Raw genomic sequence first — 24048 nt, forward strand, 5'->3', positions numbered from 1 at the left:
GCTCCAAGGACATTACTGAGGTCCTCAGCCTTGCTGTCAGGCACCTTTAGCCCTGGAGCTGCCTCAGCAGCCCCATGTCACAGTTTCTTATAACTTGTTTTGTGTTAAAATTGCTAGTGCCCCCTTTTCTCTTTCTTCCCCACCCTGTGTATGTGGGAATAAGGATGACACCAGGGCCTTAAGTTTTCTTTACCAGTGAGACATGTAGTGATTTTTACAGTCTCTTGGATTCAGAAGGAACACAAGAAGGTGATATGGAGCAGAAAGAACAAGGTGGTGCAGACGTGACCAGTGTGGGTGGAAGAAGGCGGAGTATTTATGTTCTCTTCTCAGAAGAGCTGTGCACTCACTCTCATGGGGCATGTGAGAGCTCTGACTATCAGTGGTGCTTTTCTAGTATCTAGATTAATGCCCACCAGCCATTTACTTCAACATACGCTTTGTGAAATTTCTATTGAGGGCATTGACTGTAGCTGGTAGTCTAAACTGAATATATAGCATAAAGTTATTTACCAGTCAGAAACTTTGTGGAAACTTAGCTCCAGAGTGTGAATAACATTGGAAGAGGTGGTGGAGAAAAAAAAAAAAAAGTCTTTTCTATCAAAGGCCACATAGGAAATACATGAGTAGACACTGGAGGCCATGTGTGTATATAGGAAGTAGACAGTAGACACTGGACCTGAGATCATGTGTGTATATAGGAAGTAGACAGTAGACACTGGAGCTGAGATCATGTGTATATAGGAAGTAGACAGTAGACACTGGAGCTGAGATCATGTTTATATAGGAAGTAGACAGTAGACACTGGAGCTGAGATCATGTTTATATAGGAAGTAGACAGTAGACACTGGAGCTGAGATCATGTGTGTATATAGGAAGTAGACAGTAGACACTGGAGCTGAGGTCATGTGTATATAGAAAGTAGACAGTAGACACTGGAGCTGAGATCATGTGTGTATATAGGAAGTAGACAGTAGACACTGGAGCTGAGGTCATGTGTGTATATAGGAAGTAGACAGTAGACACTGGAGCTGAGATCATGTGTGTATATAGGAAGTAGACAGTAGACACTGGAGCTGAGGTCATGTGTGTATATAGGAAGTAGACAATAGACACTGGAGCTGAGGTCATGTGTGTATATAGGAAGTAGACAATAGACACTGGAGCTGAGATCATGTGTATATAGGAAGTAGACAGTAGACACTGGAGCTGAGATCATGTGTGTATAGGAAGTAGACAGTAGACACTGGAGCTGAGATCATGTGTATATAGGAAGTAGACAGTAGACACTGGAGCTGAGATCATGTGTGTATATAGGAAGTAGACAGTAGACACTGGAGCTGAGGTCATGTGTGTATCTTTTTAGATTCTGTCATGATGGCTTAGAGGAGAAGGGCAGGGTGTTAAGGAGAGAAGATGTAGAGACAGGCAGGAGCCAAGTAGCAGAGGGAAGGGAAGTGAATCAAGTGCGTGGTGAGTCAGCCCAGCGTCTTCATTGCTGAGCTTCCCTGCCTTGCATACACCTGATCCTCTAGGCCTAACGGCCAGTGCTTTTTTTTCCCCTGACAGTTCATACTTATTTGAAAATGTGCTGTTAAAATCTTTTTGTTCTTGTAAATAACTCTCCATTCTGTTTTCTAAGAAACATCTCTAGGGGCTGGAGAGATGGCTCAGTGGTTAAGAGCACTGATTCTCTTCCAGAGGTCCTGAGTTCAAATTCCAGCAATCACATGGTGGCTCACAACCATCTGTAATGGGATCTGATGCCCTCTTCTGGTGCATCTGAAGACAGCTAAAGTGTACTTACATATAATAAATAAATAAATCTTTTAAAGAAATGTTTAAAAATACAAAACATCTCTAGTTTTTAAAACGTGTTTTACACATGTCCAAGCTGCCTATCAGTTTTCCTGTGAGTGTGTTAGTTCATTTGTGCTGCCGTAACAGAATGTTGGAGGGCAGGCAACTTAGAAAGAATGGAATTTATTTTACCAGCATTATGGATGCGGGGAAGTCAAAGGTCAAGACTCTGTTAGCCCTATTTCTCTGCATCAGGTAGAGGGAGGACACCGGGCCCTCACGTGGCAGAAAACCCGGAGCTAGTGAGCCCTCTCGGAGAAGCGTGTTTTGTGGCAGTACATTCTGAGAACTGGCAGTAGCTCCCTTAGGTTTCTGCTCCCACACTTGACCACTCATCACCTGGTACGTCACTGTCTCACATTCCGGGTCACGGAATTACACCTGGCTTCGGGATTCTGTGTGGGGACCAATTGGGTTTAGCTGAACTGAAAAATGCAGCAGGCATCTTAAGGAGCAGCTCAAAGCAGCAGGTTGCTCTCCAGCCTGGAGCTGGGCCAGCACACTGGGCTCCCCTCCAGAGGAAGCTCACTTCCTTCCGCAGGGCCCCCTCACATTTATCTCCTCCTGCCCTCATCTCGGAGGACTGAGGTTGATGTGACATGCTTTCAAAAAATACTCCACAACGTGACAAGCAGAATTCTATCTCCTGTGCAGCTGTGTGAGGACAGTGCTTCCACGTGGTTTCTTTGTCCTTTGTCCTGGTCTGTGTAGACTGGCAGTGTCTGTCCCCTTGCCTGTCTCTCAGCCCCTTCCTTGCTCCCAGGGGACAGCGGGTGGGATTTCTTGACTGGCAGACGACACAGCCGTTCGTTTCTTTCCAGTATTTTTAGGAAAAATTTCAAATGTGGAGAAAAGTCAAAACATTATGAAGCACCAGTTAAATTCTGTTACAGTTTTAAACACCTCGTTTATGGCTTGTTCACAAATAGTTTACATTATTATTATTATTATTGTTGTTGTTGTCATTATTATTATCATTTGTATTTCAAGATAGTGGGTCCCCCTCATCTGTGTCACTATTTGTGAGCCTTCTATCTCCAATAGTCGGGAAGGATTGAAGCTGCTCTGAAAGGAGGGTGTGGTGAGCTCAGGCTAGTCCTTCCGTGCTGGGTGCTGGGTGCTAGGTGCTGGGTGCTAGGTGCTTGCTGAGGATCAGTTAAATGAGTACAGTCGCACTGTCCTGTGTCTAGCCAAACGCTAGACAAGTAGGTTATCCACTTTAAAAGTTGGGTAACCTGGATAGTGTACACAGCCCTGTGTGGAAAGTGTGGAAGAGAGTCTGTGTCTGCTGTGGGCTGGCTCCTGGGGTGAAGAGCCACCACAGTTTCTCTAGTGTTCAGCTGGCATAGTGCCTGGGTGCAGTGCCTCCATTCCTGAGTGGACACGTTACCAATGCCAGCATCTGCTTCTGGCCACACGAAGGGCAGGCCTTTGCTTTCTCAGGGAAGTTATGTGTTAGGACCAACCTCTCTAAATGCAGTATGTGCAGGGACCATGGCCATTGGGATTCAGGAGATAGGTGTCCTGAGCTGTCTCCTTTCCTGGTCAGCCACAGGCACTGTCCGATTCACACAGTTGTTGAGCTCTGTGTTGGACTTACATTTGTAACCTGCTCTTTTCCTGCTCAACCCCTGCAGGCTCGGGTCATGTATGACTTTGCTGCTGAACCTGGAAACAATGAGCTGACGGTCAGTGAAGGAGAGATCATCACAATTACAAACCCGGTAAGCGTGCAGCGAGTTTACGGCTGCGGGTGTGCTTTAATTTGGCAGCTCCCTTTCATAAGTACACCGCCTCACTTCAGCGTCCCAGCTGTTGCTTATGAAATGCTGATGCGCACCGAGAGAAGTTCAGTCCTCACATAGGGCTGAGTGCGCCACTGAATGTATTGTGTTGCCCCTCTTTTTGCTGGTTTTCTCTAACAGTTGTAACCTGCCAAGCATCCTGTCATGGTTCTGGAATCAGTTCCCAGTGTTTTCTCCCTCCCCTGCAGGGCTGTGTCTCTGTACATAAGCAGTCCTGCTGACATTCCTAAACAGCTTAGTTTACTGATTGCTCTCTCAGTTCTAAGCTCTCAGTTCTAAGCCTGACCCTGTAGTAGGATTACCAGAAAGCAGTGTGTGTTAGCTTAGCTCCCAGCATGCCCACATTGCTGTGTGCCACACAGTTCTCTGTCTTCATAAACCATCTTTGAGCTGTGTGTGCACGTACAGGCGTTCATCTTCACGTATACATGAGCAGCTCTGGCCACACACCTCTGCCCTTCCCTCCCACAAGCATTCCTGTGGTCCCTGAGTTCAGGCTCCTTCTGTTGGAGACATTTCATTTTAAAGAATACAATTTTATAACACATTGGGTTTCCTTTGTGATCTTTGTTGCTCAGAAGTAAACAGTGCCATTGTTAAATTTTCTCGGGCCTCAGGTCTGTTATCTCTGGGGTAGTCACTGCACCGTTTAATTCTCTTTATGTGCATCTTTACTGCAACCGTCCTGTAAAACCTTTATCAGTACTATGAGATGGGAGCTGCTGGAAATAAAGCTTTGAGGAAAATTATCTGTTACTCCTATTCAGAAGGGGAAAGAGCCGACGGGAGGGGATTAGTCTCTGTAGTTACAAAATGAGCAAAACTTGCAGCCACTGCTGCTCCCTGTCTGCATCTGCTCCCCAAGACACCACTGAGAATACAGGCCTCTGTCTGTGTCCCCTTGACCTGTCCTCCCCTGTCCCCACCACAGACCCTAGGTTCCATATGCGGGTGTCTGTTGCCCTAGGCTCCTTGTCTGTGAAGTTTGTTCTGAATATCCCATCATGGTGCAGTGACTGTATCTGAGGCAAGAAACTGCTCAGTTACCAGGACCTCTGATTGCCTCTCCCCAGCTACTGTGAAGCCCCGTTTTTGGCTTATGATTATGATTATTCTCATAGCATTACTTTTTATATGTTAAGTCTATATTTGTATTTGTAGCCTGAACAGGTTGTTCAAGCTCACGTGGGCTGTCCGGGCTGTGTCTCAGTGGAGGTCATTAGAGAGCATCAGGTCCCTCAAAGCATGATTGAGAATCATCCATGTGGTCGCTCCATAGGAGTGTCTCGTGCTTTTAACCACCGAGCCAGCTCTCCAGCCCCTAGTTTTGTATTTCTAACAAGTAGAATAGGTTTGGTTTTCAGACAGAATGACAATACATTCCATCTATTTCATAAGATTTGTAATTTCCTAATATTTACAAATATCCTATTAGCTTAATTGCTGACTTAAATGTTTTTAACTCGAAAAATCCCCTAGAATAGTGTCTTGACACAGTATTGGCTACACTCAACCTTATCACAAATTATTGCACTCAATCACATTTTCCATAGCCACCCTTTTTATTATTTCATATTTCCTAGTATTTCCTCTGGAATTATTTCACATTTCCTAGTTTGGTTCTCTGGGATAACTTGTTATAGAAAATATACTCAGGAACGGGAAGGTAGGTCTATTGGTAAAGCATTTGCCTTATAAGCTTAGGGACCTGGGTTCAATCCCAGAACCACACGACAAAGCCTCTTGGTGGCCTCATGGGCGTGGGTGGAGCCAGGTAGGTTCCCAGGCCCCTCTGACTAGCCAGCCTGTCTCATTTGGTGAGCTCCAGGCCAGAGAGAGTTTACAAACAGAAAGTGGCCCATGAGAAGGCTCAGCGGATAAAGGTGCAGACCACCAGTGCCTCCAAGCCAGATGGCCTGGGCCGGTGACTGCACAGCTCATGGAGAAGGAGAGAGTCTACCTCCTGAGTTGTCCTCTGACCTCCACAGAGCATCGCATTCCTGTGCACACACTCATGCACACACAGTAAATGAGTAAATACACTTTTTAAAAGGTGGACAGTGCCCAAGGAGGAACATCTGAGGTTGACTTCACATGTATACATGCACATACATGCACAAAGGAAATAAACATTTAATCACTTCTTGGAGCTCAGTTTGTCCTGTTAGATTACATTATTTTCTATAAAAACGTATTTTCTTTAAAAACGTAAAATATTGAACAGTAATAGCTCTATAGTCATAAAAACATTCATGTTTTTCATGTAAAAATTATGAATTTGTAATGATTCTCAATGCAGAATTTCTATAGCAAATCCTAACCATAACTCTTATCTTCATCTTTTCTATTAGAATGTTGGTGGAGGATGGCTGGAAGGAAAAAACAGCAAAGGAGAGCAGGGGCTTGTTCCTACCGACTACGTGGAAGTAAGGACTGACCTACGGATCAGCTAAGCTCATCTTTGCTACACCTCTCTATCAGTTGTTAAGTTAAGGGCTGCCGGGAAGGCAGCACCTGTCATAAAAGTAACATTCCACTGGGAAAATTGTAGGTACTAATTAAATAAAACATGGAAAACACATTGAGGTAGAAATAAGGAAAATGATTACCTATGGGCCTAAGCTACAAAATGATTAGGATAACTTCCTTCCAAGAGTAGCTACCACCTAGAGCTCTGAGGTGGGTTAATGTGCAGAAGTTTAGTGGATTCTTTAAAGGGGCAGGCTTCGTGCTTCCTTCTGCTGCTTTCGTGGGAGGATGTCTTTAATGGGACACTAAGCTCTGTAAAGGATAGCACCCCAAAGTCCTGCAGGTGACCCTGCCTGAGGCACAGCCACTCTGCAACAAAATTGTCTTCAGAGTCTGCTGCCTGGTGCCCCCTGCTGGTTACCTGTAGGTCTCGGGCCTGAGCACTTGCCCCTCATCTTGGGGGACAGATGCTGAGTTACCTCTAGAGGACCACTGGCAGGAAGCTTCTCTGGGACCGTCAGCAAAGCAGGGAGGAGCCTGTCTGTGTTCTCTTGTCCTCCGTTAAAAGTAAGGGGTGAGGAGTCTTAAACTCTCTGGGAAGTCACACTTCCAGAAGTGTGTGTCCACACACACACCATAGCTGTGTCTGTACAGTGCCAAGAGGTCGTAGGTCCTTGAGCACAGTTTGAAAGTTTGAGATTCAGATCCTGCTCTGGTTCTATGCACTGCACATCTAAGATTCTCAAATGGTCACAGCTAAGAGAAATATTAAAGATTTAGGTTAATGCTGGTATTAATTCTGTTTATACAAGTATTTGCTTCTAAAGAGATAGAGTTTCAGCTACATAGATTTGTTTAATCTTTTGAGACTACGAGTTCTCTTTATTAGAAACGGCAGACCCAGCAGGCTAACATCAGAACATGGCTGAGCCAGCAGGGCTATTTACCAACAGGATGTCCATGAATTAAGATAAGCCGTGTTCTAAACTGTAACACACACAATGTGTTCAGAAGATGAGGGCCAGGAGTGCAGCTTTAGTGCCACACTGTTTGCCTTGGGTTTGATTCCCAGCACAACTACCCAGCAGAGACAAACAGAGAAGAGAGAGACAGAGACAGGGATAATGTGTGTGGGTAGGTATATCAGTCAGTAGTGTGTGTGTGTGTGTGTGTGTGTGTGTGTGTGTTCACGTGCATGTAGATAGGTAGGTAGGTAGGTAGATTGACCAATCAGAGTGCTTCTCAAGTTGTACTCAAATTTAACTCCAAATAAATAAGAGAGGGACTGCTGGAAAATACCAAAATACATAGAAATCAAGCAATCTAAGTTACACATAAGTCAAAGGAAAAAAATCTCAAAAAAAGTAAGTGTTTAATGTAAATATAAATGAAAACTATCAAAATCAAAGAGTGGAACAAAACCTTAGAAGGAGACCTGCAGCCATGAGAGCCAGGTCCCTCTCCGTGGTGGACTGTGTCACCTCCCATAGCTTTCACTGAGATGGAATCGTGAAAGAGTGACAGTTCTTTCCAATACTCAGGTTTTACCGAGTGATGGGAAAGATCCGTTTTCTTGTGGAAATTCGGTTGCCGACCAAGCTTTCCTTGATTCCCTGTCAGCCAGCACGGCTCAAACCAACTCGTCCTCTGCCAACAGCAATAACCAGGTACGGCTCACCTCCCGCTGGATCTGGCTGGCTATCCTGAGAGCAAAGCTTGAGGGGAGGCCTGTGGTTCAGCCTCACTGTTGCTCCCTGAAAGTAGCTGTGAGGGGTGTGTGTGGAGGTTGGCAGGTTACGGGTGTGGCATGAGGGGTGTGGCGTTCCTGCTGAGTATTAACACAGACCTCACCTGAAACATCTGCTAAAGACGGTTTGCAAAACCAATAATACAATGAAAGATGGGGTGTTGAGATTGCTCTTGAGCGTATCAGGATATGCCCCTGAAAGGTCAAATACTCTCCAAAATAAGGGCCTGCAAAGAGGGACAGACACTGAGAGGCCAGTTTCTGCTTTGCTAGACCTGGACTTTGTCATGGGTCCTCCTGTTACAGCAAATGCCCCCTTCCCTCGTCGCCATAGAAGCAGTACAGATAAAGAGGCACAGCCAGGCACTTGGCACTTACACCCTTTGTCAGTGCTGCTGGCTCTGAGCAGGCTTAGCCTGAGCTAGTGTTATAAAGAATGTACATATTTTAAATATGACTTGGTAGTGCATACATTAATCCCAGGGTCTCTGTGAGTCCAGGCCAGCCTGGACTAAATAGTTAGACTCTGTCTCAAAAAATGAAACAAAATAAGAGATTGTCCATATTATGTATTTTATATTTCTATCAGAGACCCATCTATAGACGTGAGATAAAGCTTTGTAAATACCAGAGTAGGAAAAGGTACAGGTTCAGTCATGTTTTGAGTTGAAATGGTTAGATTTTTACACACAAGGATTTTGTGTCCCCTGGCCCTTTTGAGAAAAACAGTTAAATCTCCATCAATTTTTCTGGCCAAAATGCCCCTCCTGGGAGGGGCGGTAACAATATATTACTTGGTTCCTAGATTACTTTCTAGTCTAGTAGGCACATAGCTACTAAATGTTTACTCAATGAGAAATGTCTGATACTTTCTTAGTTACGTGGATGAGTTGAAGAGAAAAAAACATCACACCTTCTCTTAACAGCCTTCCTGTGTGAGCAAGAAATGCTAACTTTCCACTCATTTTTGATTCTTGCTCTGGAACTTTCCAGTTACCCAGTCCTGTGCTCCGCCTTCATGGCTTCTCTCCTTCCTAGCAGGAACCTGTCTGTCAGGCTGCTGCTTTCTGCTCAGCCCGCCAAGAGTGGCTGAGGGGCAACAGAAGCGGTGGAGACCAGGTCTCCTGGTGTGCAGAGGTGGAGCCTCTCCTAGATAGTAATATACACTGTGGTTGGCCTGTGGCTAGGGAGGTTTCCTGGTGCTTTTACCAAACTAGTCATCTGTACTGACTGTGCTGACCTGAGTGTCTTCTGAATGAAAACAGTGGACCAGGAGCTCGACCCACTCCTGCGTCCCTCCTATACTTTAGTGTTTCCTTTGCTAGTTTGGAGAAAACCACCTCAGTGAAATTCTCACTAATTCTCAGGCATGGTCTACTTACAGGGTCAGACTAAGCTCAGACAGATAAGAAAAGTCATGGTGGCCAAAGTTCTTTTTCCTTTGTGTCTCTCCTAAAGTTGTGGCTCTTGTGTCTGTGTATGAGAGACGGTACCCTAAACATGTCTGCTCCCCTAGAAATCAGAGCCCAGTCAGGTCTCAGCACATCTCCCAGCAGGCACCTGTCCTGCGGGTGCACACTTAGTAATCGAGTGTAGGAGCTTCTTACTGGTCTGTATGCCCAACAATGTTTGTAGGGAGCAAAATACAACCACTGTAAACCGAGGGATCATCACTGTGTAGCCCGGTTGCCATTACAGATGACCACTCGCTCAGTCACAGCCGTGCTCCATCTTCGTCCCTGCATGAACATGACAAGTGGGGGCCGCATGGGCTCAAATTAGACATGCTTTGTAGATGAAATTCAATGTTTCATGTTACATCACATCAAAATACACAGCCTCTGGCCAGTCCCCTGTTCACACCAGTAGCTGGGTTAGCTAGGCTAACCATTGTTTTATTGTCTCCCTCCATTGTTTTATATTTTCTCCTTCTGCCCAGAAATAATCTACAAGTGAACTGGACACTGCCCGCTGTTCTGACACTTGCTGTCATTGCTGTCTGGCCTGAAGCACTGCTGGTTTTCCTGCTGTGCTTGCTGGCCTGCCTTTCTCTGCAGACAATCCTCCTATATCACCCCACCTCACCCCCAAGCTAGCTAGCTGCCCTGATCCAGTTGTTTTTAGGGTGCAGGTTAAAATACAGAATTCTTTCTCTTTAATTGCTAGTTTTCAAACTACGTTGTTTTATGGCTGCTTCAAACCGTAGCTAATGGGTTTTCTTCTCTCTCCTTCTCAGCACTTAAGCCCCCTGGAGGCTGCTGTTTTCTCTGTGTTTGTTGTCCTCTGTTGGGAGCTCATTCAGGCTGTCTCCTCTACATCCATAACACATGAATGCTCCCTTGTTCTGATTGGCTGGGCTTCAGCTGGCTGATTTTCCCTCTGATATGGGTCACATTTCTCTGCCTTTTCATTCCTTGTAGTTTCCTGGTTGGATGTCAGCCTTTGGGCTTTACTTTGCTGAGTATTCTGTACCTCCTTAATATTTTGAGCCATGTGATAAAGAGAAGTTATTCTGAAATGCCCATTTCTTTCCGTTCTAAGCTTTTCTGAGTGTGAGCAGGAATACCCATCTCATGTAGGGATACTTTTGCCCTGCTACTGAATGAACCCTGTGCATTGTGAGGCTTTCTGCTGCTGAAGATTTGTGCTCTGAGCTTCCTCTTATGATCCTTTCTCTGACGTGCAGAGATTGCTCCACCAGTGACTTTATTAGCTGTTGACTTCAGACCTGCTGCTCCTCTGATCCCAAGAGCTTCCCGGTTTACAGCTCCCTCATGCCCAGGCTCCACCTCCACCCACAAATCACACACCACTGGGCTCTGTGGGTCTCTCCAGGCAGGGAATGGGGAGTTTGTAGATTTCACCTTGTCCTCTGGTTTCCAGTAACTCAGGCTCATTGTCCATCACTGCCTGATGCCCAGTGATTCTAACACAGTTCATATATGTTGTCATCTTTATCTTGGGTGAGAATGTAAACTAGGTCTCGTTAGCTTTCTTGATTATCTATTTTGTGCCGTGACTTCCAAAGTTTCCTTTGTTTGCATCTATGAGATGAGATTGGTGCCATTCACAGCACAGGAGTTGGCCCTCACACCACAGGAGGTTACTAGTGCTCATGCCATGCTGAGCCGTGTGGACCTACCACTTGGACTCCAAAGTTGTCAGGAATAGACTCAGTGACCACATTCCAGCACGAGTACACACCTGAGGCCGTGTTCCTTTGCCTCTCAGTTCCCAGAGTGGCTGGCCTCTTCTTTCCTTCTCTATGTGTGTGTTGAAGAACAGGGCCGCTTTGAGCATCCTGGTTGGACTCTTCCACAGTCGGTGCTTTTGAAAGGAAATGCTTCAAATTCTAACATTTGGAATCTTGGCTGTGTGTTTGCCTCGCTGGCTATGGCATGCATGGTGTCTGCCCCACCTCAGTGCAGCTGGCAGTTAGTGTTAGTGCTTCCGTTGTGGTCCCAAGCACAGGCTTGGGACCATGCACCACACTGCTGCAGAGTTGGGTTTCTGCCGGTGTCCTTTGTGAGTAGGTGGCATGCTAGGCTTTTTTGGTGAATCTGATTGTGCTGTGAATTTGCTGGTTTTGATTAAAAGCTTTGCTGTGTATTGTCCTCTGCTCACTGAATACCTTTTTATTTTAAGGTGGACGTTTGGGCTCAGGTTGGTTATGTTGAAAGACTCAGCCAGTCACCCCCGTCTTCTCCTTCTCCTTCTCCTTCTTCCATAAATAAGGTAAACTTGAGACATGAATAACTGCATGAAGAAATAAGCATTTAGCCAACCCTGAGAGGTATGCCCTTCCTCTGAGGTAACACGAAGAAGCTCTTCCCAGGCCTGCTCAGGCAGACGTGATTTCTAAGGAGGTAGGACCTGCAGACTGTTGGCTGACACCTTCCTGAGACCCGATTGGTACAGTGAGATCTAGTGAAGGGTTTGGCTCTGAGTGACAATAGATCAAGCAGATCCTGGTACCAGGAAGGGAAGACAGAAAGTGTTGCTCAGTGGGCAAGACTGGGGAGGAAAGGAGAAGGAAAGGCTAGGGAAGTGAAGGCCTCAGCTAAGAAACAGCGGGTTACCTTATGGCTGAGTCTGTGGTTTCAAGACAAAGGGGTTGATGACTAAAGGCTCTTTCACACAGGTCTTTGCAGCCCAGCTTATTACATGGGGATCAGATGTTGCAAACCTCTTGGAGGCTAAAGAGTGAACACTGGGTGTTGGCACTGAGCTTCTCTATGAGGTGAGGGAGGCACCCTTGCCTGCTTCCTCTCTGGGCACCTGAAAGAAGCAGATCAGATCTTCAGCTAGCAGGAAATATCCTAAATGCCTGGTTTCGTTCCCTTACGTAAAACTGTCTCCAGTAGTGTGGCCTGGCATTTAAACTATTTGGACTTCTCTCCGCACCCTCTGGCTGTAGCATGGAGGAGGAGGTGTACCTCTCGGTGATCTGCTGGTTTCATTATTTTGGGACAGGGTCTAGGTTGTATAGCCAGGCAGCCTCTAGAACTTGCTAAGCAGCATGTGGTGTCAGACCCTTATGCTTTCTGCCCCATCAAGTGCTGATTCTCTGTATTTCGGGTGAACCCCACATATACAGATAGCTACCAAATCCTTTTTTCATCAGTACTGTATGCACTTACCGGTTCACACTTAAAAAACGCCCCAGGAAGGTAGTGTTATAGTTCCCTTTTGTAAGACACAGTAGCCAAGAAGGGCGAACTGCCCATATGCAAGTAGCTGTCAATAGGAAAGCTGGGATCCAAGCCTAGGTCAACATTAGGGGCTGAGTACTCAGTCACTGTACTCCTGTGGAACATCCTTGGCCTCATGGTTACAAAACAGTTCACAATCCACCTACTTGGCCAGTATTCTGATCTTTTCACAGTCTGTGACGGTGAACACTGAGTAACACATGTTTGGGTCAGTGGTGGACTGTGTGTGTGAATGTCCACATAAGATGGTACTGGTGGATTGTTTGTGTGAGTGTCCACATAAGATGTAGTGGTGGATTGTGTGTGAGTGTCCACATAAGATGGTAGTGGTGGACTGTATGTATGAGTGTCCACATAAGATGTAGTGGTGGACTGTGTGTGAGTGTCCACAAGAGATGGTAATGGAGCTAAACTTTCCCATTGCTGATACCATCACTCAAAGGTATACACAGAATCAGTTGCTTGTGCATGTGTGACATGTGGTGACACTGGTGCAAACACATCTACTTGACCTGCTTGCTACCCATATAAAAGAGTGCGTTGCGTTATGCACAGGAGGGCATAGTGATGTTCTTCATAGCTCATGGTGTTAGTCTACTTCTGTTTCTCGAAAGAGTTTACTGTAGAACCTCCGCTGTTTCACCCTAGCAGCTGTTAGACAGGCCAAGTGCACGGCATCTTGTAACCAAATCCTCCTCTCTCTACCTGATCTAATCTTGTGTTGTTTTGTTCTTTGTGGCCCTAGGCAGTAGGTCATATTATCTATTTATCCACTATAGCCTTGTTGGATACTTAGGTTTGTTCAAGCATGTTCTGATACTTACACCGCCTGGAGATGTACTTCTCAGAAACTAGCTTATCAGACACCATGCTGTCTGCCTCTGTCATAAGTATATCGCCCCTGCGGTTTTAGATGCATAAGTGTGCAATGTGCACACCTGCCACTGCTACCTTAGTGGCCATCCCAAGTTCATTCCCAGGTCCTTCTGGTGTGGCAGTCAGGTACAAGGCTAGTTTCCTCAGACACGTAGCTAATGCTGTAAGTTCTTTCAGTAGATGGCTTGGAATATCCATTCTGTGACACACAGGCAACAGCTTCCTGTTTTACAGTCAGTGTGTATATATATTTCTCTGTCTTAGGAAGCTTTGATAGAGTTTAGGTAACAAAGTTTCAGACAGGCAGATATGTAAAGAGAATCTCCTGTAAGTATCACCTGTCAATAAAAATAAAAGCCATTGGCCAATGAGCAGAGGCAGGAAATAGGAGGTGGGACATCCAGCAGGGATAGGGGGGTTTCTGAGAAATAGTAAGAAACGGGAGATTTGAGAGCCAGATGCTGAGGAAGGAGGCTAGGACTGAAGGAGAGGTAACTAACCAGGAGGTAGGTGAATTCAGGTTAGAATCCAGGAGAGAGTCACCTAGGAACACTGAGGAAAAGGATGTAAACCAGTAGTAGAGGAACCCGGGATAGAATAAAGAGAGATTTGAGCAGCAGCTCTGAGGAGGAGACAGATATAAAGCAGCAGGTGAATGAACTCAGGGCAGAATGAAGGGGAGACATTAGGGAAGACACTGAGAAAGAAGTAGGCCAGACTGAGCGAGAGGAACCAACCAGCAGGCAGCTGAACTTTGAGGAGACAAGGAGAGGAGAGCAGCCACATAGCTGAAGCCAGGTCAGAATAAGAGGGTAAGTTAAAAGCAAGTCTGAGAACAAGCAGGGCTCATGACCCAGGCATTTATTAAGTACTTAGTCTCAGAGTCATCTTTCTAGGTGCAAGGCTGGAAAGAAAACCTTGGACTTAGTTTTTACAGATATGTTGAATATATTGCTCCTGGGTGTTGGGAAGTGCTTGAATTTAGTTGGAGTAGGGGTTAGGTAAAGAGGACAGGCATAATCACTGAGCCACAGAACTAGGAGAGTGTTGGCCATGCAGTGCTCCAGGTAGATGTTCTGAAGTGGCCGGCCTGTTCAACTCCTTTTCCTTAAACGCCACATGATTTTTTTAAAAAACTGTATGCGTTACTTTGTTGTAAATGAGCACTAAGGCCCACTCAGAACCCACTGGAGACGTCAGGTCAGTGGTGAGGGCCTGGGCAGCAGCGTGCACAGTGGCATTCTAGCCGGTGCAGGCGATGTGCTCATCAGTGGAGCCAGCCACCGCTCTCGCCGTGCTCCTGTGGTTTCCTCTGGGATAGGGCGTGGAGATTCAAGTCCGTTCCCAGTGCCTGCACGCCTGCTGCTCTCAAGTTCTCCTGTCGGCCGTAGCCGAATGCAGTCATTCTCTAGATGTCACAAAAACTCCTCCCCCTCTTTCCCTCCCACACAGGTTGGTGGTAGCAATGACCCCTGGTCAACATGGAATGCCCCTAAACCTGGGAACTGGGACAGCTCCGATGCCTGGGGCACCAGGACAGACGGGGCTGGCGCTCAGAGGAACAGCAGTGCCAACAACTGGGACACGGGCTTCGGCCACCCACAGGCCTACCAAGGACCAGGTAAGGGAGCACTTCTGCTGGAGTGACAGGCAGGAGTAGACTGGTCTTGCTTTCCTCTGAGTCAGCACAGCACAGTGACTCTGGATGAAGGGTCCTACAGTCTCGGTCAGTACCGACACCATCTACTTGGAGCCGTGGGTACCTCCCAGGAGTTCCTCCCTAGGTTTCCTGAACCTTCTAGAACAGTGCACAAAACTCAGGGACTCACTCAACTTCCTGTTGCCAGTTTATTACGGAGTAAATCAAGGGCTACAGTGAGCATTCAGATGAGGAGGTACATGGGCGAGGTGTGGTGCTTCCAGGTCCTCTCCCGTCATACCTGGGGGTGTACCAGGCTGACCAGGAGTCTTTACCACCAGCAGCATTTGCACATGCTTACCGACAAAGACACTGACCCTGCAGCCCAGACAGTTTTCTGGAGATTGATCCCATTGGCGCGGTTGACTGTTTACAACATCTCCAGCTCTTTTCCAGTTGACGGAGAATGAAATGGAGAGGAAGACTCTCCGGTTTCAGTCCTTCATAGCTTGTTTTTTCTCAGGTGGTGTGTTTCAATCCCAGACTGCACCTTGAGTCTTCTGGACTGGAAGAAACTTCTGTTATCCAGGAAGTGCCCAAACATGAGGCCTGGGTCAGGAAGCTCTGCTTATGAGTCATAATTATGAATTCTAAGTAGAGGAGAGATTTATTGAAAGAGAGGCAGTTCAGTGGTTTAGAAAGGCTATCCGGGACGGGAGAGGTTCCTTGTTTGACAGAGGATCCATTACCGGTTAAATAATCCCAGGCATGGTAGCCCCAAGATGGAGATAGGCAGATCCCTAGGCTCACTGGGCACTCCCTGTCTCCAAGGGTGGCCAGGCATGGAGGATGGCTCATTGGATAAAAGCACTTGTTGCTCTTATAGAGGACCTGGCTTCATTTCCCAATACTACACAGCGGCTCACAGTATCTCTAACTTCCAAGGGACACAGTGCCCTTTGCTGGGTTCCATGGGCACTGCATGCACGTGGTACACGTGAACACAAACGTAAAATTTAAATAAGAAAACTGATGGCATTCTTGGGGAACAGTATCTAGTGTTGTTCCCAGTTTCCATGTACTTAGGCACCAGCCATGCAAAAATGTGTACACGTACTTACATGTATGGAATACAAATCCCAGGCTAAGAAAGCCTAGGTGTGCTCTGTTCTGATTGTCTCTAACTTTCCTCTTTGGTTGTGGCACGTGCCTCTCAGCTGTGTGGCACCGCAGAGACTGACAGCCGAGGATGCTCAATGTCCTTCCCTGCATCCCCTCCCCATCCCATCTACACCTCCACATCCCTCCCACCTTTAGTGGTCACAGTTCTTTTCTCTGCTTCCACATGCTCAGTAGTGTTTGAGGTATGATTATGCTATTACCTGGCCTCCTGGTCCTGAGGTTAAGTTTCATAGTGCCACCTAAATTCACAAGATAGTTGTAGACAAGGTTCTTGTTTTAACCTAAATACACTACCTTGTGGTGTGTTCCACAGTTTCCTCACAGTTGATGTGATAAATGTTTGGGCTGACGGTACATCCTGGCTGCTGTAGTAATGCTTCAATGCATGTAGGAGTACAGATAGCTCTGCTTGGAGCTGAATCATTCCGAATGGGCAGCTGAGTCATTATTTCCAGTTTTTAAGGATCCCCATACCATTCTGAAATTCTGTACTGATGTCTGTTTCCATCAGAAGGCTAATTAGTGACATTAGTGCTGGCAAGGTGACTCAGAGAGTAAAAGTTGCTGCCTGCTGCCTGACAGCCCAAATTTGGTGCCTGGGATCCACATAGTAGGGAAGACATCACTCTAGCAAGTTGTCCTCTGACCTTCACATGTGCACAAACACAAAGACATGCATGAGGTAGGTAGGTAGGTACATACATACATACACTCACTCATACATAGATACATGGATAGATGGGTGGGTAGACAGATAGATATATAGATAGATACATAGATAAGCAGATGGATGGATAGAGGTATATATCATTTATGTCTATACACAGAGAGATTTTAAAACTTAGATTCAGTCTTTTTATAGATCTTAGCAACCATGAACAGCATACAATCTTTTTTTCTTTTCCTGTGTAAGTAAAAAGAAAGCTTTTACTTTTTCACTTAAGAAAGGACATTTTAGTTTTTTGTTGTTGTTGTTGGGTTTTTTTGTTGTTGTTGTTTTGGTTGTTTTTGGATATATTTCAGTTGTCAGCCTTACTGAGCACTATTCCTGTACTGTTGTTGACACTGTCACTTGAACATAAACACTGTGGCTCTACAGTAGTGTATCTGATGACCAAGCTAACAGCCTACATAGGCTGTGCAGAGGGAACGGTCACACCCCAGGCAGGATGGAGCAGGAGAGTGTACGATTGCATTATGCAAAGCTTGCACATTGACTCTCTTAACCTTTCCATCTGCCGTGTCCCAGGCCATGGTTGCCCATAGAGAATGAAACTACAGGAAGGAAACCCTGAGTAAGGAGGCGCATCCATGGTTTTTGTTTTTTATTTTATTTTTTCCACTATTGAATTGCTGGGGGTGGGTGCTGTTTTGGAGACTTTATCTACTTTTGGTTTATGAGTTTTGTGTCTGCACGCATGTCTGTACACCGTGAGTGTGCAGTGCCCGGAGAGGCTAGGATCCTCTCCAGAGGCATTGGATCCTCTGGAGCTGGAGTTACAGGCTGCAGTCTGCTGCCATTTGTATGCTGGGAGCAGCGAGTGCTCTGACTGCTAAGCCATCTCTGCAGCGCCTCACTATTGCCTGATGTGAGTTCCCTGTGTGTTTGGGAATCCCCTTTATCACCCATGGGGCATCCCATCTGTGTGCAGGAGCCCGATCTGTCATCTTTGCTTTGGTTCCCCGATGCCTGTGACACCTGAGCACAGTGCTGAGAACAGAGTCAGGGCATTTCTCTTCCTGCTGCCCTCCGAGAGCCTTATGGTTTGTGATGTTAATGTTTAAGCAGCTGGTTTTCTGTTGACTTTTATATATGATGTAGAGCAAGGGCATGCTTTTATTATGGTGGGTGGATATAGTTTTCCCAGAACCACTGATTGAAGATAGTCTGTTGTGTCACCTGAAGCACTTGCCAAGGTTTGTGACCCAGACTGCTTTAGTTAACTTACTGCCTATGTGCCTTTTGCATTCAAAGAAAAGGGCATAATTTATAAGTAGAGCCTGTGGCCCTCAGGTCCACGTGGCAGCCGTGCTGTGCTCTGCCCACATCTTCCAGCTGCCTGGCGTGTGCAGCAGCCCCTCTCAGAGTGTCTTTTCTTGTTGCTTACTGTCCTTGTCTTCCCTGCCTTAGCAACTGGTGATGATGACGAATGGGACGAAGACTGGGATGACCCCAAGTCCTCCTCACCTTACTTTAAGGATTCAGAACCAGCTGAAGCCGGGGGCATCCAGCGGGGAAACAGTCGTGCAGGCTCCTCTTCCATGAAGCTGCCCCTTAACAAGTAAGTGTATAGGGGTGCCGAGGATGCACGTGCGTGTGTGTGTGTGTGTGTGTGTGTGAACTTGGAGATTCACTACTTGTGGATATGGACACGTGGCTGAGGGATTGGGGGTTGGGCAGAGGGCATAAGGAATGATGTTAGAAGTTCTCCCAGCAGTCATACTAAAGAAGTGCATCCTGATCTGTCAATACTTTGTCTTTGAACTCTAGGTCTACAATTCACAGTGGATTCAAACTGTTCGTTTGTGTCTGACTTGCTTTCCCAGAAAGCCTCATGTTTAGCATGTATCTAGAATTAGGATCAAGGTCTTGATCTAGTGCCGTGGGGCCTGCAAGGTCTCCATAGTCTGTTTACATAACATGGGCTAACTAAGCGCCGAGACCACACACTCCCATGCCTCCGGTTTCTTCTATTACAGTGTCTGTGCTCAGTGTGTGCATAATAACGTTAGCCATGGCCATCCGAAGTTCAGCGTTACTCAGGGTTCTCAGGAAGACTGGCTGTAATGCCATTGCTCTCAGCTGCTCTTCAGCCTAAGCTCAGGAGCCCCTCTCCCCTCTCTCTGCTCCAGCTCAGGAGCCCCTCTCCCCTCCCTCTGCTCCAGCTCAGGAGCCCCTCTCCCCTCCCTCTGCTCCAGCTCAGGAGCCTCTCTCCCCTCCCTCTGCTCCAGCTCAGGAGCCCCTCCCCTCCCTCTGCTACAGCTCAGGACCCCCTCCCTCTGCTACAGCTCAGGAGCCCCTCCCCTCCCTCTGCTCCAGCTCAGGAGCCCCTCTCCCCTCCCTTGGCGCTACACTTGCTCCCAGGGTTTGTTCTGAGTTCGATAACCAGTTTCAACCCAAGTCTCTCTGAAGCAAAAGGCTAGCTTTAGTTAGAGATCCTTTGTGCTCTAAAATGTCATTCCAGGTTGGAAGCAAACTAGTGCAGGCTCGTTTGAACCTGTATCCCCAAGACTTCTGTCTCTTCTCAGTGCGGTGAACTTAGACCCTGATGTAGTATTTTGACGTACTTAACAGTTCATTTTATGTGTTAGTTATAAACATAAGCCTTGTGCCAGGAAGGGAAATTAGAAATTTAACTGTACTGAGTCATTGTGAGAATGCATCTTGATAATGCTCAAGCATTAATATACGACTATTTAGTTAGTAACAGTTACTTGCACAGATGTGAAGGTGTCAGCAAGTGGCCATCACTATAGTAACCAACTCAAATTGCCATGCTACATCCTGGAGGATGGAGGACTTTCATGTCTGCCCTTCACTCTGTTAGGGTGATAGTTTGTTCAGGTGTGTGCACACCACACCTGCTGGAGCCATATGCCTAAGCTTCACTGGGTGGCTAAGTAGCCGTCGGGCCATCTGATTATATTGGTTTCACCTTAGTTTCCATCTGAAAGACAGAACAGGGTTAAAACTGGTGTGTTAAAGTCACGTGGTGAGACTGAGTTTTAATGAAGATGGACAAAGACTCACAAGACTTTCTTCATGAACAGATTTCCTGGCTTTGCAAAACCTGGCATGGAGCAGTACTTGTTGGCCAAGCAGCTAGCAAAACCCAAAGAGAAAATCCCCATCATTGTAAGTTGGCTCATTCTTGTCTGTCCGCTTTATCTCTAATTATAGTCTTTAATATAATTCCTATACTAAGAACATTAGTCTTTTTGGAAGTATTTTAAGCACATGTATACTGCTCCAGATCGTTGACAATGTGTTCTTAGGGGTATAAAGATAATCAGCACAAACCAGTAATTGTTATCGCTTTTCAGTTTTCCTTATTTTTATCTTTCAACTGTTAATGTTGCACCATCACTCATACATCTCAGTGTGTTTTCTCTTCCCAGATGTCAGACTCTGAGACTTACAGCACATCTTACATTCTGTTTCCACACCAGGCTTCCTTATCCAGCCAATAGGCTCAGCTCAAATATTCAGGTTTCTACTCTGATTAAAGTAGAAGCACGTAATTAGAATAAGGTGCTTTTCCAGAATGCTGGTAATAGAGTTTCTCCAGTAAACAGCTGTCAACTCAAGATAAGGAGCCAGCAAATAAAGCTGGGAGTTAATGGCACATTAACATGGAATCTGTCTTGGTGAAATGATTATTATATAATATGGCAAAGGCCCTTTGGTTCCATCCCATACTTCGATTGTTAATACATTTTTTTAATCTAGGCAATACCTAGTGAATCCCCAAGTGAAATTCTAGTGGGGGAAAGAGCTTTGACTATTTAGTAACCCTGTTGACTTAACTGTAGCTGAGGGAAGCCTTGGATGTAATGACCATGGTTGCAAATGAGCAGGAGAAACCACCAGCCTTCTGCTGTAAGCTCTGGTTTCAGGGGATGCGTGATTAAAAATACCAAGAATGATAACGGATCCTTTAATTACTTTTCCTCATCTGTAAAAAGCTTCAAATTCTAGGAACCTCCAAATAGAAGTGTAATGTCCAAAGCCCCTGGTACCATTTGTCTCTCCAAAGCATATCTCAGATTATCCTTTGAATAGTTTAAGAAGATTTGAATCTTTATACCAGGCTGGAGAAAAACTAAACAAAATACATACATCAGGAGTCTTCTCATTAAATTTAAAGCTCTGTGGGATTAAGAGCTGGTGTCCTGCCCCTCACTTTACTGTGGCATTTGTCACAGGTCTGTCTATGATAGACAGAACAGAAGTCTAGCCTGTGCGCTCACTGCCCGTGAGTTTTGGGAGTGGTGGACTCATGAACCTGTGGGCAGTGCAACCTCTCACATAGCAAAAGAAAGAGGAAAGCCACTGAGTCTTCAGGAGGCAGAAAAGAGAGAGGCAAAGACACACACACACACACACACACACACACACACACAAACACACACACACACACACACAGACACACAGACACACAGACACACACACAGAGAGAGAGAGAGAGAGAGAGAGAGAGAGAGAGAGAGAGAGAGAGAGAGAGACAGACAGACAGACAGAGACAGAGATACAGAGAAATAGACACACAGAGAGAGACAGAAACCCAGTTTATGCTTAGGCTAAAAACTAATATTACTCACGGATAACATAAGGTCTGGTAACTTTGTGGACCCAGGCAGTTGCCCTTTGTCCTCTTCACAAAGGATTGCTGCTGAGACAGGCCCCCGGGTGCTGTGCTGAAGGCTTAGCACAGCCTCCTGGACATAGGCCTTGAGGCAGCATAGTTGTGTCCTTAGAGACCTCTTTGGTGCCTCATTAGTCAACCTCCTGCCTTAGTGATTCCATCCTGCTTTCCCCTCCTCCGCCTCTGCACAGAAAGATGGGCATTCTTCCTGCCTCTGACGTGTACTGGCCTTGTTTGCTAGGGAGTTCTCAGCTTGCACACGTCTCTCCTCAGCCCCATCTGCTCTTGTTCCCCGTGTTCTCTTCACTTCTCATCATGCTTTCCCTCACTGCAAGATGAAACTCTTTCAGAGCTGGCCATGCGGCCCTTGCTTGTTCTTGGCTCTCAGGAGGCAGATGCACAAGGACTGCTGCAAGTTTGAAGCCTGTACAGTGATGAGCTCTGGGCCAGTCGACTGTCAGAGATAATGAGAGCAACAAGCCTGCTTTATGACCGTGGGTCTCTGCTAGAAACACAGTTTCATTTGTAGACAGTATGTTAGCTCTTTACCTTTTCCCCAAATTACAAAATTCACTTTATTTTTCTCTTCTAGTCCAGGAAGACAACGTGTTTTTAAGGCAATAAGGACTTGTGCTGTTGATTTTGTTTGGTTAGTGTCTGAGGGGTTTTTGCTTTTATTTTTGTTTTGAGACAGGGCCTCCGTGTAGCTGACATGGTGCCTGAGCTCCTCATCCTCCTGTCTTCCCTTTCCGTGTTCCAGGGTTACAGGCATGATCCACCGTATCCATCTCTCCTTGTATGTTCTTTGTAAGACCCACTGCCTTAATCTGGAGCTTTCAGATCGCTAGCTTCTTCTGTCCATTTGGGAACTGATGGACCAGAACCAACTCAATACTATGTAGGCAGGATTGTTGTGAGCCAGAGTGTTAGCATTCGGACCCGTGGTCCTCCATGACTACCTCTCTCGCCTTGGATGCAGTTTTAAACAGGATGAACCAGATTTGTTTTTACAAAGAAGTCAAATGTTAAAGGTTTCTCTGTCTCTTTCTGTCTCTTTCTGTCTCTCTCTCTCTCTCTCTCTCTCTCTCTCTCTCTCTCTCTCTCTCTCTCTCTCTCTCTCATTCTTGTTAACTTTAAACTGTGGCCCACAGGGAGTGCTTCTGTACTCCAGCTCTCTAGATGTGAGCTGGTTTCTCTTCATCATGAAGAAAGATGCCTACATGGAAGGGATGAGTTCATGTGAACAACGTGGTTTTTAAATGTGATGTCTTCTGACCACTCCTTCCTTCTCCAATAGGAGCGAGAATGGGTGCTGTCAGACCGCCAGTTCTGAACAGAACTGGTCTTGCTCTGTTGCAGCTGTGTTACTGTTTTCCCAAGTCACAGAACTAACTTGTCTTGCCTCATTGCGTAGGTTGGAGATTATGGCCCTATGTGGGTTTATCCTACCTCTACGTTTGACTGTGTGGTCGCTGATCCCCGGAAAGGTTCCAAAATGTACGGTCTGAAGAGCTACATTGAGTATCAGCTGACACCCACTGTGAGTACCTGCTCTCAAGACGAAGCTGACCGCAGCTTGCCTTTCTTCCACTTCAGACCCTGGCATGGGTACTGATGTTTGTCTCTTTCCCTTATTTTGTAGAACACTAATCGATCCGTAAACCACAGATATAAGCACTTTGACTGGTTATATGAGCGTCTCCTGGTTAAGTTTGGGTCTGCCATTCCGATCCCTTCTCTTCCAGACAAGCAGGTCACAGGTGAGTCTGGACAGAGCCGTTCAGTATGACTGTCTAGAGTCAGGTCATCCTGCTGGTGGGCAAGTGCGTGGTGACTGCTGACGCTGTGAAGAGACTGAACGTGAGTGTGGAAGTTACCTGAACGTCTAATGGAAACTTGTGGCAAACCAGGCTCTCAGAGAGCTGTGTCTACACCTTGAATTCTAGAAAAGTCAGTTTTTATTTCCTTAAGTCTAAGAATTGTAGCTTCTTCCTCGCTCCTCATCACTCATCGGTGCCCCAGCCTTTTGTGTATATAAAAGGCTTCCATTGTGCACTTCGTCCGGCCCCCAAATCTCTGCTAAGTGGGGTGTGGAGTATTCTGCAGTTAAGAATGTGCACTGCTCTGGCAGAAAACCCAACTTCAGCTCCCAGCACTGTGGGCACTGCAGTTTCCTGCAACACTAGCTCCAGCCTCTGCCAGGTCTGCATTCAGATCCACATAGCAACACACAGACACAGATGCGTGCACACGCATGATTTAAATGAAAAAACCTGCTGCTAAGGAATCCACCTGCTACCTGGCCCCCAAAATATCTGGTCAGAAAGGGTTTGCCTCTGTCCTCAGAAACTCAGCGTGGCAGATCTGAGTATCCTCTGGTGCGGGAGCAGGG

At 46.3% G+C, this 24048-nt stretch overlaps 1 protein-coding gene across 1 annotated transcript in view; it reads left to right on the forward strand.

Annotated features, from left to right (window-relative positions):
- Positions 1-24048, forward strand: part of SNX9 (sorting nexin 9) — a 75872-nt gene that overhangs the window by 31453 nt on the left and 20371 nt on the right. Inside the window, 8 exon segments of the mRNA XM_080941984.1 lie at positions 3498-3584; positions 6017-6091; positions 7676-7801; positions 14922-15090; positions 18422-18572; positions 20062-20146; positions 23071-23196; positions 23299-23416. Coding sequence (XP_080798110.1) covers positions 3498-3584; positions 6017-6091; positions 7676-7801; positions 14922-15090; positions 18422-18572; positions 20062-20146; positions 23071-23196; positions 23299-23416 — 937 coding nt within the window.

Source organism: Micromys minutus, assembly GCF_963924665.1.
Source record: "Micromys minutus genome assembly, chromosome: 30".
Lineage (NCBI taxonomy): Eukaryota > Metazoa > Chordata > Mammalia > Rodentia > Muridae > Micromys > Micromys minutus.